We start from the raw sequence: 17,074 nt of genomic DNA, 5'->3' as shown, positions 1-17,074 counted from the left end.
TTTATGTTCTGTTGTGCTCGGGGGGGCTGATAATAAAGACCCCAACTTCCCAGTTTGTGTTTACCGCTGCTGCAGACAAGCACAAAGTGAAGGAAGTTAGCCCCGGAGCTAACGTTAGCTTCGGCCCAGGAGCAGCTAAGTCTCCCCTGTGCTCTTTCCTTGCTGAAGCAGGAAAGAGCTAACGTTTAATTTATTTAATTAAAAGTGAATATATTTCTGGGTAAATATCCCATATTACAACTTGGACACCTGCAGCTTATAGAGAAGTGAGGCCTATATATGTACAATTCTTTTTTTCTTTTTAAATGTAGGGAGTTCGGCTTATATTCAGGTGCACTCAAAAGTCCGGAAATTACGGTACATAACTGACAGCTAAGGATTTCTATTTGGTAACATTCGTTCTATCAGGCAAGACTTTTTTTTTTACATTTTTAAGGTTAAAATTTACTGATTAAAATACACACTACAATGGGGTCACTAGAAAATGGGGTCATAAGGCTAAAACAGTTGGGAACAACAGAACTAAGGTCTTTACTGTTTGTCAAACAATTGAATCTTATATTCCAACACCATGCGATGTGTTTGGGTCGTGACCAATTCCACCGCTCCATCATCAGTAGAAATCCAACATGTTCTTTTTCTCTGTTCCCATCGCTCTGCTCTGCTCTGACACTCAGTGTACTCCCCTCTTGCAGGGTTAAATCCTGACATTTTCCAGGTCAGATTTAAAGAGTTCCCCCAGTGTACAGCTGTGGTACATTTGTTTTTTTTGTTGTTGTTTTTCCTGTGTGTGAGGTCTGGCAGATCACAGTGAAGCACAGACGACTAGAGACACAGACAAAGACCAGACAGAGCAGTTCTGAATTTAGTCTCTCCTACTGAACCGTTTGGTTCAGTAGGAGAGAAAGATACTTTCACTGCTGCAGTTTTTAAAGAATATCTTTCAAAATCAAAAGATAATCAAACCCTAAAAAATGCAACATTGTTGTCAAGCACTTTCAAGTACAAGTACAAACCTGTATTTAAATACAGGTTTCAAACAAAGCAATACTTGTTCATGATTAATTACTAATATAAAATTTAATGAATTCTCAATTTGTCCAAGTTGTCGGTCTGATTATTTTTACAGACTCATTAGATTTTTTTACCTGCATTGATTACCTAAAAGGGAGTTGTTTTGAGTTTTTGCCAGCAGGTGGCGCCAGACAAATGCATCAAAAAACACCCACGACTTTATTAACCTGACATGCGTCATTTGAAAATGATTGTGAAACGTACTGTGGCAGAAAGTACGCCATTATTATGGTAATGTAGCAGTTTACATCTGACAGGCTCATCTTTTTACTGAGGAAACGACAGAGATTCTGATAATAAAAACAAATAAACAAGATGAACTGAATGAAATAAAGGGCCATAGGAAAATAAAAATGAAATTAACAACAAATGAATATTTTTAGGATTTGCTTTTGGCTTTTGGTGCATTTTAAATAATTACAGAACTGAATACAACCCTCATGTCAACCACAGTAACAACAGCACTGATTAATCAGCACCACTGCAGCCACCATGTTGGATTTCTGTACAGTAAAACGGCCCTGAGCGTTTGTTACGAGTCGTCGCTCAGGTCGCGATGGCAACAACCTACCGCTGGCCTTCCTCCTGACGTTTTCCCGCTCTCTGGGGTTTTGTTCAGCCACTCATTGATGCGGCCGGCCACGCCCGTCTTCATCACAGCTGCTTCCTGTTTGGACAGGGGTTAAAGGTCAGCTAAAGCTGGTCCTCACCAGCAGGAAATGCTCTCCACTTCAGCCCCAAGAAACTTTTTTTTTTTAACCTTGAATGTGTTTCCTCCACCTCCAGGCGAGCCGAACACGTTGCCTTTCTCCCACATGCTCTTGATGTTTCGTATGCTGTCGGTAACCACGGGCAAATCCACCGCCCCGGAGCGAGGGGATCGAGACTCCCTGTTCTCCCTCTGCACAGACAAAGTGGTGGCTTTAAAAAGTGAAGTGTGCAGATTTGTCTTGTTTCATATCTGCTTTGATAAAGTTTAAAATTTATTTAAACTATGATTCAACCATGTGAGTCATAAAATGTACAGAGAGTCGAGCTGAGCTTTTTCTTCTCCACGTATTCCTGGACGTCCTGGATGTCTCTTCATTAAGCTAAGGTTTGACACAGGGCGTTTGTCTTACCCCACATGGACTGGACTAAATGTTTGACATGGCAGAGGTTTTAGATTTTCACAACGGAGGCAGTGCAAACCTGAGCAGCAGAGGTGTACTGCTCCAGCCTGTTGTCTATCTTGGACACCATGGGGGAAATGGACGCCTTCACAGTGCTGCGGGGCAAAAACACACAGTTAGCACACAGTGCATCCAAAAAAAAAAAAAAAAATGAAGCCACTATAAATATTATATAGTATTTGGTCTTGGATCTCTGGCAGAGGACACTGAAACTTTCATTTGTGGGTTCCTTTTTTGGGTTATTGCTGCAAGGCAAGACACAAATATTCAAAGGGAAAAAAAAAAAAAAAAAGAGAAATGCTGGGACAATATCTCATGTTGCATTTTTACCTTTTCTGTGCCGACTTGTTCAGGAACTCCGCTCGCTCTCCAATCTGTGCAGAAACATTAGAAAGCCTCTGGGTTATAAATATGGCAATGATGTTCCACTCACGCATACATCACTGCAACACAATATTATCCCTTCACTCTTCAGCAGACTCAAAACAGATGTTACGCCAAGGCTGCCTTTTGATTTCCTCTGGCTTCTATCGTTTCTTTATGGCCTGTAGTACTGCAGGAGGAGGTCCATTGTAAAAAGCCATTTGTGACTAGAGGTCAGAGGTGAAAACGCAAGCATTCCATTTTAAATAATGACACATCCTTAGTAGATTGTCAGAATTACACTGAATAGCAATAGAGTGCTGTATCCTCCGGCCAATAGTCATTTAAATCAGGCTGCAGATACATACGGATTTCTCTCTCTCTTTTTTAAATATATATATATATTATTAGTAAGATGTGCTCTGACCAGAGAAACAGAGACAGACAGACAGGGAGGAGGGAGGGAGAGAGGGGTGGAGGAGGAAGAGGAGGGAGCACACTACATTTCTCTTTGCCTTTAGACTGTGGGAATGTCACAGGATTGTTTATGATAATGAAACAAAACGGGTAAAAGCTGGGGGGGGGGCACGCATGCGCCCCGTCGGACGCTTACAAAAACATTTAAACGGACTAAAGGAGACGCAGCAGACTGTCTCCCACTCCCCTCAGTGACAGAAAGGGCCGTACATTCCGTCGCTGCTCAATGTAGGAGTTCCCAAAATACATTCTGGCAGGAAATTCCCCATTCTCAGTTGCATTTTAAAGAGCTGTAGCCATCTGAACACTGTTACAGTAATCCTGTTAACCATAATCTGGTTTCTGCGTCCCTGCAGCCTGTCCTTCATTCTGCCCCTCTGTCCTCCAGCAGACAATGCTGCACTTTATCTATAGTACACTGCAGAGTTCTGCTGGTTTAGTGGAGATAACAACTCATGGGACACAGTGTTCCCCCTGATTGCTGATAGCACTGCATATTTCTCCTTGTTTAAATAAAGCGAGATGCCACGATATGGCAGTTAAAAAAAGGGGGGAAAACAAAAAGCAGGCCTGTAAAGGATTCTTCTGAGTGTCGTGCTTACTCTTTGACTTTTTTTCTTTTTTTTTTTTTTACAAACAACCATTTTCTCTCATCATTTCTAAACCTCAAGAAACACATATACATAAAATAAATATGAATCCCTGTGTGTGCATTGTTTTTCACTTTATGGAACCATATTGTCTTCTGTGAGGCTTATAAAAAATGCTTTAACTGCTGTTTTATGTCAACAGTGGGTCAAATGAATTTGAGCAAATTGAAAATTATCCAACTCTGTGCCTCAACCGAGCACTACAGATATTTTTATAGTCTTCCCCCCCCCCCTCACTCTGATTGTTTCCCTCGTACAGTTTGTAACTTTATTGTTCCGGTGTGGCCTCTGTGTTCTTCTTCAATCCCAGAAGCAAACAAGAACAGGCACAGACTTTCCCAGTATCAAACGGCAGCCACGTTTGAAAGCTTCAGCCACAAAAGTGCAGGTGTTACCGATCACAATGGCAATGACGGTGTTGTGTTGCGGTACAGTCGCAGCGGTGCAGTGGGAACTAAATGGAAAGTAGCAATCATTAACCTCATTAATTTTACCAGTGACTTTCCTACTGTTTCGTGTCAAAATGTCATTTTTTGTGTGTCAAAAAGCTCATTATAAATGACTGTGTTTAGTAATGATGTCATACTCGTGTATTCAGGTTTGACATTTTTACGAGTCACAGTACCAAAAACACACAGATGTAAGTGATCAAAGTGATGAACGTACAGTATTTATTTAATCCGTCATGTTCTCTTGTTGCCTAACAGTTCACATTGGGATGATTTACTGTGAACAATGTAAACAGAGCCATTGCTAATGTGATGGGCTGCTACTTTTCTGCTAAAGTTAGAACATCTATTTGAGCATGAAAAGATTAAATGTTTAAAACTAAGGGTCCAAGTACACCTCAGACTAACGGGAGTAGTTACAGCTTACCACAGCAGAAAGTCGGCTACAAGAGATCAATCTTACTTTTTATCTTAATCCATCAGTAAAAGTAAGACGAAAAAGCTAATTTGTTAGCTGGCAACCTAAACAGTCTAAGATAGAAAAGAGAATACCTTCAAACTAGCACTTATCAAGTGTTGGAGTTTTGTAAACAATAAACTCTTCCCACTGTCCTATTTATTTTCCCACTGCTGACTAACTCCAGCACTTGCTTTAGGCTTAGCAGACCCTGGAGCAGAAGCTAACATGCTGTTAGCGTTTAGCAAGGCAGCTAAAAATATCATTTAAACTACAGTGTGTAATTAGAACACACTCCTGCTGTGTTTATAGGGTCATCTGCTTCTAGGTCAGTTGTAGGGAATATTATAATAATATAATTTTTTAAAATGTATTTAACTTTTTAAACCTGATGAACAGAAACTGTTAGCTGCTAGCCTTTTAAAGATGAAGAAGATGTGATATATTTTTCCTGAAAAAGCTCAAAGAATCTATCGTAGTCTTAATTCTCTCCAAAAGCATTAAATAATTATGTTGTCTTATTAAGTGGCAGATTAATTATATTTTAATATGACTAATGGTCACTGTGCAGACACTCTGTCAACATTTCCAATCCGTGCCTAAACACAGAACCGCCACTGTGGTCATTAGCGTCAGCAAAACTGTCTTCAGGTTTTATAAAACGCACACACACACACATATAAGGTTGAAAGACAAAACACAGACCCACTGCACAACCCAACAGTAATAGAGCACTATGGTAACACAGCACTGCAAATCCAAACTTCACACAAACTTCACACATGCACAAACACAGTTGTACCTACAGTGAACATGACGACAAAGTAAAGCCCAGTCTGGGAGGCAATTGGAGTTGATAGAACATTAGCAAACTGACCACAGGAAATCACATCATTTTAATAATGTAGAGCAGAGCCTGGCAATAAAAATAAAATAAAATACATTTGTACTATATTGATCCCACATTTGGGAAATTGTTGTGTTAGCAGCAGATATGCTGTTAATAGGCTGCCCCCAATTTTCTGTTATATATAACATACTTGTGATAACCTATGCAAAAATATCTAGAATAAGATTTAAATTAATTGTGATGCATGATGGATTTGATTTAGGTCAAAACCAGATGTCAACATCATATCTGAATGAATTACAAAATAATTAAGTAAATATTTAATGTTTGTGAAAATCCAACCAACCAATCGGCTCATTTCATCATCAACAGCCTCATTTCCCAGCAGCAGACTCATTAACATTAATCTGCAGTGTTGCTCTGACTCGGCGGGTACAACAGGTGTCTTACAAGTTGATTGTCAGTGGTTCAATGGCCTCCATTATCATTACAAACTGCCCACGTGCTTGAACATTAAAAGGACGTGGAGCGTCGAGGATGGTTAAAAGGAAAGATCAGACTAGACTGACAGTTGCTGGTGGGGGTGAGGGGGTTAAAAATGGTGGACTGACCTTCAAAGAAGAGCCTCGGGGGCTGACGCACTTGAAGGGTTTTTCCTCTCCGTCCATAGTGTCCTCCACTTTCTGCCTCTTCTCAGCAGCCTCTGCTCGCCTCCTTTCAATCTCCTCTTTCATCTTCCTCTTCTCCTCCTGAGGATAAAAAGATGTGTGTGTGGTTAAAGGAGTTCAACACACGCACACTTCTCAGAAAGTAGAAATAAATTGAGGAATGACTTTTAATTATTTTAATGAATATTTAGCATTTTAACCTGCCGTCAATAATTCACTAGCAGCATATATATGTGCTGCACATTCTTTTCAGGCACCTCTAATCCAGGATCGTCCACTCTGTTTTGATTATGGTGTCTGCAAAGACATCAGCAGACGGCCAACAAATGAACAGACTGTTTTGGAATTAACATTTGTTTAAATAAAAAACATTAAAAAAAGGAGGTTTATTTTGGCATCTTTGTTTAAAAGCTGTTTGTCCATGAGGCAGTGCCTTGGCCTCTCCATTCTTTCTTTGCCTGATTTAAGCTGAATTGCTGAAGTGCACAGCCTTGCAGAGACACACACAAAAAAACCCAGAGGCCTTTTATGGAAAGAGAACAGACCTAACTAGAGGGATAATAATCCTCTGTATGTTTCTTCTTATTTAGGGCTTATTGTGAAATTATTCAGATTAAAAATTCAAATATATTTATTGCACGGTCACAATGACACCCTCTTCATATCCAATTGCTTTAATGCACAGTCAATAAAGATGTTGTCATTTAAGCCGATTGTTGGGAAAAGTGCCTCTAGTTTGAAATACCATTTCAATACCCAAAATGCATTTGGGCCGGCTTCAGCCCAGCCGAGTACTGGGCATAAAGTACGACTATGGCTGACACAATGGTCAATGGACTTTGAGAGACTGTAGTAGAACAGTAATATTGTTGAGGACAACGCCAGTATAGTAGTAGTTAGGGATGCACCGATCCACGTTTTTTCACTTCCGATTCGATCCCAATACCGATAGTATTGTTTTAATAATATTATTATATGCATGTATTTCCCAAAAGGCACCTTGAGGTCCAAAATACAAGAAACCATCTTAACAGGAAAAACCCCATCCTTAAAACAAAAATGCAACTGTATGGGTTTGAAATTGAACATTTTAAACAGCCTGCTATCTTGCTGCAAAATGTGTAGTGGATTTCCTGAACTGCGGCGTGCCTCACAATCTTGTTGAGCCACGTTCTGTTCAAGAGCGTGATTCCAATGTTTACAGTCATCTAACAGACCCGCCGGCAGGAATCAATCAGCCAAGGCTGGAGCTCAGACATGGTTTGTGGATCGGAATTCTTTACAGGTTGGATCGGATCGGTCCGATCCACTAATTACGTTGGGATGGGCTGTCGATAGCGATACTGCATCAGAGCGGCCCCATCCCTGGTAGTAGTACCACAAAAAAGTACCCTATCTGGAATGGCTCAGCCAACAAGCCTTGTTTACAACACTATAAGCAAGAACCAGGGTCAAAAATTTGTTTAAAGACAACGTGAACATTTAACTCCTCAGATTAAACTGCAAGGTAATCATTTTACTGGTCAAAATAAAGCCCTGCTCACAGCTGTAGCACAGCAATGTCTTACAATAACTATGTGCCACTTTCTAATTGATTGACTTACTTTAAGCAATGAAGCAGGTTAAGAGCAAATTTAATTAGTCTCAACCCATTCCTATTCACAGTGATCACTTGTGCCAAGAAAAAAAAAAGCTCAGGAAATACAGTTTTTTTTTTTCTCCCACCAACATTGAATGTTTGAGACACTTTGAGGCACTGTATTAAGACTAGGTCTAGAGTTTGGCAGGGCGTCCGGCCTTTTCCAACAGCCATGTCTTGGTTAATTAGTCTCTCTGTATCTTTGGGCCATCTTTTAATTACAAACCAAAAGGCCTCATTAACATCACAGAAGTGGAGAAGAACAGGAGCAGATAGTGTGAGACGCGCTGCCACACTTGCAGCCAGGATCAACAAAGACGAGCAGTCAGACTAATAGTAGGAACGCAGCGTCTCAGCGCGAGCAGTTGAAAAGGAAAAACAACAACACGGAACACACGGGAATGCAGTTGTCACTGTTACGATACGGAGAAGAAGAAATGATATAATTAAATTAGGGATAGAGACGACGCAAAGTCCCCGTGATAGATAAAGTACAAAGACGTGATAATAAAACCACATTTTTAACGCCATCGTGATGCACGAGCTGCTGCTAACACAGGTGTAAAGACAAAAAGACAACTTTTTTTTACATCTGTGTAAAAGATTAAATAAATCTATGCAGGAAAACTAGGTTACATCATGTCCCAGGTGTTTATTTAGTCTTACTTTTGGTTAAAGATGCAAAAGGAACAACAAAAATATTTGCTTTCAGACTGCTCCAGTTTGAAAGACTAAAAGTCTAATAATACTGCTCTCTTTGGGCATTTTTGATTGATTAAAGTATCAAGGTACAAAAAAAAAGAATGGCAACTATTGTAGAATAGAATCACAAAGTTTTCATTCAGCTCCAACAAACATTCCCATTGGTTAGGAGTGAGTATCTTTTTTTCTGTCTGGTGTCAAACTTGAGGTGTGATACACTATTTAAAATGTCATTCTTTACTATGATGCCCATTGCCACAAACAACATAAAATCCAGAGCATACAGATGGCAGGGTTTTTCTACTGCAGGGAGATCTGACAGCTCTATGGGAGTTACTGTGTTCTGCTGTGTTTCACTCAGTCGTCCACAAACAAAAGTTGACATCATGTCTCGTGGCAACATGGCTCATAAATGTTTTTTACAGCTGCCACGGGAGGTTTGGATACTTTTGCTGACGATGTATCAGCTAAAAAAGAAAACATCAACTCTGGCGGTTATTTTATTCCTGCGGTAAGAATTCACCCACGACGATAACAAACAGAACCTGATTTCTACCTCCTCTCTGGCTTTCTTCTCCTCCTCCTCCTGCTTCTTCTGCTTCTCCTCCTCCTCCAGCACCTTCCTCCTTTCCTACGTTGGGATGGGCTGTCGATAGCGATACTGCATCAGATCGGCCCCATCCCTGGTAGTAGTACCACAAAAAAGTACCCTATCTGGAATGGCTCAGCCAACAAGCCTTGTTTACAACACTATAAGCAAGAACCAGGGTCAAAAATTTGTTTAAAGACAACGTGAACATTTAACTCCTCAGATTAAACTGCAAGGTAATCATTTTACTGGTCAAAATAAAGCCCTGCTCACAGCTGTAGCACAGCAATGTCTTACAATAACTATGTGCCACTTTCTAATTGATTGACTTACTTTAAGCAATGAAGCAGGTTAAGAGCAAATTTAATTAGTCTCAACCCATTCCTATTCACAGTGATCACTTGTGCCAAGAAAAAAAAAAGCTCAGGAAATACAGGTTTTTTTTTCTCCCACCAACATTGAATGTTTGAGACACTTTGAGGCACTGTATTAAGACTAGGTCTAGAGTTTGGCAGGGCGTCCGGCCTTTTCCAACAGCCATGTCTTGGTTAATTAGTCTCTCTGTATCTTTGGGCCATCTTTTAATTACAAACCAAAAGGCCTCATTAACATCACAGAAGTGGAGAAGAACAGGAGCAGATAGTGTGAGACGCGCTGCCACACTTGCAGCCAGGATCAACAAAGACGAGCAGTCAGACTAATAGTAGGAACGCAGCGTCTCAGCGCGAGCAGTTGAAAAGGAAAAACAACAACACGGAACACACGGGAATGCAGTTGTCACTGTTACGATACGGAGAAGAAGAAATGATATAATTAAATTAGGGATAGAGACGACGCAAAGTCCCCGTGATAGATAAAGTACAAAGACGTGATAATAAAACCACATTTTTAACGCCATCGTGATGCACGAGCTGCTGCTAACACAGGTGTAAAGACAAAAAGACAACTTTTTTTTACATCTGTGTAAAAGATTAAATAAATCTATGCAGGAAAACTAGGTTACATCATGTCCCAGGTGTTTATTTAGTCTTACTTTTGGTTAAAGATGCAAAAGGAACAACAAAAATATTTGCTTTCAGACTGCTCCAGTTTGAAAGACTAAAAGTCTAATAATACTGCTCTCTTTGGGCATTTTTGATTGATTAAAGTATCAAGGTACAAAAAAAAAGAATGGCAACTATTGTAGAATAGAATCACAAAGTTTTCATTCAGCTCCAACAAACATTCCCATTGGTTAGGAGTGAGTATCTTTTTTTCTGTCTGGTGTCAAACTTGAGGTGTGATACACTATTTAAAATGTCATTCTTTACTATGATGCCCATTGCCACAAACAACATAAAATCCAGAGCATACAGATGGCAGGGTTTTTCTACTGCAGGGAGATCTGACAGCTCTATGGGAGTTACTGTGTTCTGCTGTGTTTCACTCAGTCGTCCACAAACAAAAGTTGACATCATGTCTCGTGGCAACATGGCTCATAAATGTTTTTTACAGCTGCCACGGGAGGTTTGGATACTTTTGCTGACGATGTATCAGCTAAAAAAGAAAACATCAACTCTGGCGGTTATTTTATTCCTGCGGTAAGAATTCACCCACGACGATAACAAACAGAACCTGATTTCTACCTCCTCTCTGGCTTTCTTCTCCTCCTCCTCCTGCTTCTTCTGCTTCTCCTCCTCCTCCAGCACCTTCCTCCTTTCCTCCCTCTTCTTCTTCAGCTCCTCCAGCTCGGCCTCAGCCTCCTGCTGCTTCTGTCTCATCCTCTCAAACTCCTCGGTCTCGGCATCATCGCGGCGACGCTTCAGCTCCTCCAGCTTGCGCTCTGCTTCCAGCCGGGCGTCGTCGTCCTGGTCATCACCTGCAGACACCTCGGGGGAGCGCAGGCTGCCCCGACTACACCAAGCACAGAGACCGCAGGTCAGAACTGAGCAGATCGCAACAAAAGGTAAAAAAAACAGCTGCTTGACACTCAGGTCAGCGCCAGACATGTGATACAATCTGAATATTTAACACGTACACAGGAGGATTTGACACTTTCGTGGACAAACAACCACACACAGAGACAGTGCGTGTGCACAAATACCAACAGTCACCTTTGCAAAGATTAGGTCACATCTCAACTTAAGTTTCATTCACCGGGGATTTATGGATGTGACCCACCTTATAACAACACACTTCTGCTGAAGTCTAGACGAAAACAGCTTGTTAGTGTGTAAATCTGATTCAGATAGGCTTTCCAGGCTTGTTAGTGTGTAAATCTGATTCAGAGAGGCTTTCCAGTTATTTGGCTGGAAGCCTGAGGGAATACCTGAGCGACAAATATGTCTGTGTGTCGTATCAATAGGTCCCTGTCTGTTTATGAAGCCCACAGTCCAGCATTTGCTAACACCACGAAAACCCAGAAAAATACTGAGAAGAATTACTGTTTTCAAAATAGGATCCAGGCTAAAAAGAAATCAATTCAATACATTTAAAATCAACCATTTGTTTTTTGTTATAATTATACCAATATGACCAACATGTGATTTTTCTTTTAAATAGCTCAGAATTGTATTTGTTGATTTTCTACATTTTTTTATTTTGAAAGAAACTGTGATCTTCATAGGGAAACTTGATCTTTTCTCCTTGACCTTTGTGTCCAGAGTATTAAGTGTCTCAGGTAGTTTTCCACAACTATTCAGGTGAAGCCAGGCAGAACTGGAGCACTGAGAACAGCAAATATCACCTTTATAAGGAAATATCCCTTTTTTCCCTCCTTTAGTTTTTTTTCTTCATTCAAAATCAAACATTTTGTGCACGTGACACAAATACCACAACCACTAATTGAGATGAGGCAATTATTTGGATTCCCAAAGCATGTTATTAAACAGCAGAAAACTGGCACGTGAATCACAGGAATGTTTTTTTTTTTGTTAGTCTTGCAACATCTTTAGCCTTAGACTAAAAACCACACCGTGACTGTGCCTGTCTCTCCGTGTCTGCGTCCGTTTACCTGAGAGTCCTCTCAGGTTTCCTGTGTTGTTTGGGAGCCTCCTCGTCATGCAGCCCTCCGTTCTGCTTCCTCTGCTCCTCCCACTCCTCCCTCACTCCGTCTCTCTCGGTAATCTGCGCAGCAAAAACAGAGACGGTAAACAAAAGAACCGACCAATGGGTGGGCAGGAATTGTTGCTCAACGTCTATCGGAGTGATGTCACAATAATGAAGAGAAAACACACACCGAAAACAAAATAACACACAACATCACGCCCGACAGCGTCCACTCCAGAATTACTGCTAACAGAGGATTAAGTAACATGTGATCAACCTGGGAGTGTCTCCTGCTAAACACTGTTGTTTTACCTCACTGCTCTTGGGAATGGGTTTAACCGTTGATAAATAATGAAAATAACTTGACATTAACCCCGGTGGTTCCCAAACTCCTCTTAGCTGCAGCTGTTATTATTATGGGTGTCTTAAAAAAAGGAGGTTCAAATTCTTGCTTCGACTCAAAATTTCCTTCTGTATGAAATCCAGAATAATTTAAACCACATTACTGTTCGTTCCTCTGCTGCATTTAACTGTTGGAGTGGACTGAGTGTGTGATGTGAGGGATCACTGAGGATGACATGCAGAAAAAATACAACCCAACACTGTGACCACTCTGTGCAGCATAGCATTAACCGTATTAAACATCCGGCCACATGGCTGCAACCACACCTCGTTAAAAAATTTGGCCAAGTCACCACCAGTCTTCAGATGGATCAGACCACACTGTGATGACACATGGTTGCCTGGGTAATTTCAGCGTCTGGCTCTGGAATAAATCACTATGCGAGAAATGTGGACTTTTTTTGTGGCTTTGTCTCAAAAGTGTTCTTTACGTTTGAGAGAGTGAAAAGACGTGTGAAGACAGTGAAGTTACCCAGACGGAGTTTTCAGTGCTGTGCAGTAACAACCTCTACTAAAACTCTTACCACATGTATGATACCTCATTATCCTCTGACTGCAGTATCTCAGATACCTCATCATCCTCTTCTGTGTCATGCATGAGTGTCATAGACCTTTTCTCGGAATAATTAACTACATTATCGTCCGTGGGAAACTCTACTGTCTTCCTCGCAGACTCAGCATGTTTTGAATTGCCATTCTGAGTTAAAGTCTCACTGACTAAGGCCTGTGTGTCTTCTCCAGTCAACTCCTACGAAAAAGGGATCATGGTTGTGTTTTTGAAAGACATCCAGCAATTGGTCGAAAGTGTGCAACACAGAGGTCAACAGACCCATGCCTGAACTTTACCTCTGATTGGCCAGAAGGCTCATCAGTCGATTCCTACAGAGAAAAGCATCACATTTGCAAAAGTCTGTCGTTACATTAAAAACCTATAATAAACGTATAAAATCACTCTGATGGCGTGATGACCCACCTCTTCCCTCATGTAGGATCTTTTCGGTTTCTCCTCCACCACATCTTCCTTTTGCTCCTCCTCTTCATCCACGTCTTCCTCCACTTCTTCCTCTACCTCAGGAGCAGCCACTTCCTCTTCTCCCGGCTCTTCCACTTGCTGCTTCTCCTCCCTTCTCGGGCTGTATGTCTTCTCCTCCTCCTCCTCGTTGTCCCGGTAACGACCCCGGCGCCATGATGGCCTCTCCTCTTCCTCGTTGTTTTTCTCCGTGTTGTTGTCCTCTGTCACCGTGGGGTCCACCTGTCTCTGTCTCTCCATCGCCTCCATCATGCGTCTCTGCCTCCTCTCCTCACGTTTGGCCATGCGGTCCAGCAGGGCTTGGTCCTCGTCGTCCACGCTTCCTCCGCAAGAGCTGGTCACAGACACCGTCTCTGTCACACTGGCAGAAAATGGAGGAGACAAATATTTCATTAAGTGCGCCACTAATTAGCTCAATCTGGACAGAACCCTTTCAACTTCCAATATCAAAAATGCATTGATACCCTTTAACAGGAAAATGTCACAAATGCATTGTGGGAATTTGACAGAAACAACAATAAAAAAATGTAGGCACAGAACGACAGAAATTAAAGTTATTATTTTACACTGAAGCTGTAGGGGTTTTGGTAAAATAACATGATTGATGTTCTCATTTTGTTTATTGATTAGACTAAAATGTAGTTTCACATTTTCACCATTCTGTGTCATTTATTCTCATAGATTTAGAGCTCAATATTTAATAAACAGCAAGTAATGAATCAAGCCCTGATCTAAACACACTCCCCAAATATCACAAACACACATTCACGGTAGTTTGTAAGTGCTGGTTAACAAATGAGATCAATTAAATGACCAATCCATCCACATCTACTCAGTTACTCATAAAGAGGTCATCAAATATTTTAAGTCTACTGGCCTTTCACTGTAAAAACTTGCTAACATACCAGTGACAGAGTCCAATTCAACGACTCGCACCATCAACTGATGTAAACTAAAAGTTTGCCAAATGTCATCCTGGCAGCTGGACAATTGACACAAGGAAACACTGTATCCTGCTTTAACTTTAAATCTTCCTGCACGATCTGCTGATGGACCAGCCCAGGATGCATCTGTGATCTCACAGAGGAAATACATCCAGGGCCACAAAGCATCGTTTGTGTTGCAAGATGTCAGCACAGCCCACTATCACTTCCAACCGAGCCAAGAAGATTGACCTCATAGCTTTGAAATTCATCTGAGTTAATATTCTGACTCTTTTGGTTTTGCAGCCGTCTCCAAGGCATGGGCCAAAACCATAACACCAAGTAGACAGCTGGGTTGGGGCCGGGACCTAGAACTTTTCACTAAATATTATTTGTATCATAATATATATATATATATACATACATATATATATACACATACATATATATACACACACACATATATATATACACATACATATATATACACACACACATATATATATAAACACATGTGTATATATATACACATATTATATGTCTGTTTTGTTTCTTTTTCTTTTGCAATTAAGGATCAAATTTACAATAAAGCGGTCCATTAAATCTGTACAGACCCATCTAACAGCAGAGCTGCGGCGGGTGATGTACACAAACGTTAACTGGCAGTGACATTTCTCCCATGTCTCCTCATATACTCCATGTAAACAGCCCACAGTTTATTAAGATTCTATTTTGTGTGACAGATTAATATGTCAGATAAAATCAGCCTTTTGACCAAATCACAGAGCTACTTTTAGCTCCTTGGCAAAGTTGACATTTGCGCGATAATAAAAAAGACAGCTGCAACTGTTTTTAGTTCAAGAAGACATTTTAATATTTCTAAGAATTCTGAGAGGTTACTGCACTTCTGCTATCGCTGTAAAAAATGCGCCAGAACAAAGAACCAGATATTCAACTTCCCGAAAGCCTTTGGATAACCTCTGTCTCCTCTCTGGATTCCCACTACAGCAGAGGCTGTGACTTTTCGCCGTTATTATTTCTTCATTTTGTCACAAAGCGCAGGGACATATGTTTATCATTTATTGATGAGATACAGCCGTTTAGACTTGGCAGGAAGCATGACAGTGATATCAACAAAACAAAAAAAAACGGGAGCTGAGCGCCGGGCTGCTGACTACGTGTTCATCACAAAGGGAGTTTGTGTGGTTGAAAGTGTGTCACCTGTGGCTGTTGGTCACGACCAGACTGTCTGGCTGTCCGCTAGGCTCCTCGCCCTCCCTGGTCTTCAGTCTCTCCTGGCGTGCCCTGCGCCTCCTCTCGCGGGCCGCTTCTTCCTCATCATCATCAATCCTAGCCATCCTGGAAAAGGCAACATAGGTAAGACAGAATTAGAAGACAACAGACTTTTTTTTACTCCCAAGTTCAACCTTCATCAGTTTCGTTCCCTTCCTTCCATTTATCTCTGTGGTTACAAACTTCAAAGTGAACCATTCTTTAAATTGGACTGTAATCATCCCAGCGACCAAACCTGGTGCATTTGTCCTAAGCCTTTTTTTCTCCCTTCTCCTATCAAGCCGACCTGTCAGCTGTGCAACAACTAATACTCCTTATCGTGGCTGCAGTTTTCAGGAGCTGATAAAAAGTCAGTCTGGAGCCATGTCTTGGCCGAGGATAAGTCTGAGCCTGGAGAACTGTTTTTGGTCCACACTTTTCATTCATCCGCCTGGTGTTGAAACAGATCAGACCGGGGAGGTAGTGTGTGTGTGTGTGTGTAAGTGTTGTTTTATGATCCAAAACAACCACTAACCTTAAACGTTTATATTTCTACAAGGAACTTAACACCACATTAAATCTAATATTCACATTTCCCTCCAGCTGAAGCGAAGTTTAAACATCTCCTGCGTCGCACGTACTTACAGAAATATTTTGTGCTGACACGCGCAAAGACACAGCTCCTTGTTGTATTGTGCAAAAACGGAATGTAGGTGATCCAATCTGCCTGGACACCCACCTTTGTTCAAACATCACTATCAGTTTGGCTTTCTGGCCATTGCACTAGAGCAACAACAAGAACAACTGCTCTAATGGAAAGTAAAGGACATTTATTGATGTTATTTTTCCAAATTTGAGCTTTGCAGATATGGCCTCATTTATTTCACAGGTATCATTCTTTTTTTTTCTACTGTTGTAGTCATTATACTGAACTAATGGCTAACATGTTGATTTTGTTAGCTTCCTGGTGCACAGCCAAAAATGTCAATGAATGGAGAACACACAAGGGAGCTCACGCTCATATGCTGCAGCTAACTGGCTGTTAGCTTGAAAAACAATTTATACAGAGCCACGGAAGCTCCATGATATTTGTAATACAGAAAGATAACTTATCGGCACCAATATCATACAATTATGATATCAAAACATTAGTAGTTGCAATTTTAATTATCAAGAATTTCTCAACATTTTGCAACAAATTGTCAAGTGTCAACTGAATTTCTTTAAACTAAGTTATGCTTATGCTACGCTAACTAGCATCAGCTACAGGCAGGGAACCACAACTGCCACTACTGTAAACAGTCAAACATTTAAAAAGCCAAAAACTGGT

The 17,074-nt window shown here is 40.9% G+C and overlaps 1 protein-coding gene and 1 long non-coding RNA gene across 6 annotated transcripts in view; both read right to left on the bottom strand.

Annotated features, from left to right (window-relative positions):
* Positions 1–17,074, bottom strand: part of cald1a (caldesmon 1a) — a 57,116-nt gene that overhangs the window by 6,374 nt on the left and 33,668 nt on the right. For 4 of the 5 annotated variants that reach the window (XR_003050489.1, XM_017034663.2, XM_025058201.1 and 1 more), the window contains exons 3-12: positions 15,694–15,831; positions 13,493–13,910; positions 13,366–13,398; positions 12,083–12,195; positions 10,716–10,983; positions 6,104–6,241; positions 2,577–2,620; positions 2,266–2,341; positions 1,835–1,975; positions 1,646–1,741 (exon numbers count right to left, since the gene is read on the bottom strand). Coding sequence is in view for 4 of the 5 variants with exons in the window: in XM_017034663.2 (XP_016890152.2) it covers positions 1,646–1,741; positions 1,835–1,975; positions 2,266–2,341; positions 2,577–2,620; positions 6,104–6,241; positions 10,716–10,983; positions 12,083–12,195; positions 13,366–13,398; positions 13,493–13,910; positions 15,694–15,831 (1,465 nt within the window). In the remaining variant the exon portion in view is untranslated. The remainder of the gene's footprint in view (positions 1–1,645; positions 1,742–1,834; positions 1,976–2,265; positions 2,342–2,576; positions 2,621–6,103; positions 6,242–10,715; positions 10,984–12,082; positions 12,196–13,365; positions 13,399–13,492; positions 13,911–15,693; positions 15,832–17,074) is intronic. The other variant, XM_017034664.2, reaches the window with a different exon arrangement.
* Positions 7,606–9,107, bottom strand: LOC112487429 (uncharacterized). Its single transcript, XR_003050491.1, has 2 exons — positions 9,058–9,107; positions 7,606–8,968 (listed from the first exon to the last, which is right to left on the bottom strand). It is a non-coding gene; the product is annotated as an uncharacterized LOC112487429 (long non-coding RNA).

This window comes from Cynoglossus semilaevis, chromosome 8, assembly GCF_000523025.1.
Source record: "Cynoglossus semilaevis isolate Cse_v1.0 chromosome 8, Cse_v1.0, whole genome shotgun sequence".
In the NCBI taxonomy this organism is placed as follows: domain Eukaryota; kingdom Metazoa; phylum Chordata; class Actinopteri; order Pleuronectiformes; family Cynoglossidae; genus Cynoglossus; species Cynoglossus semilaevis.
Note: the sequence above shows the minus strand (reverse complement) of the source record. Positions and strands in the feature narration are given on the sequence as shown.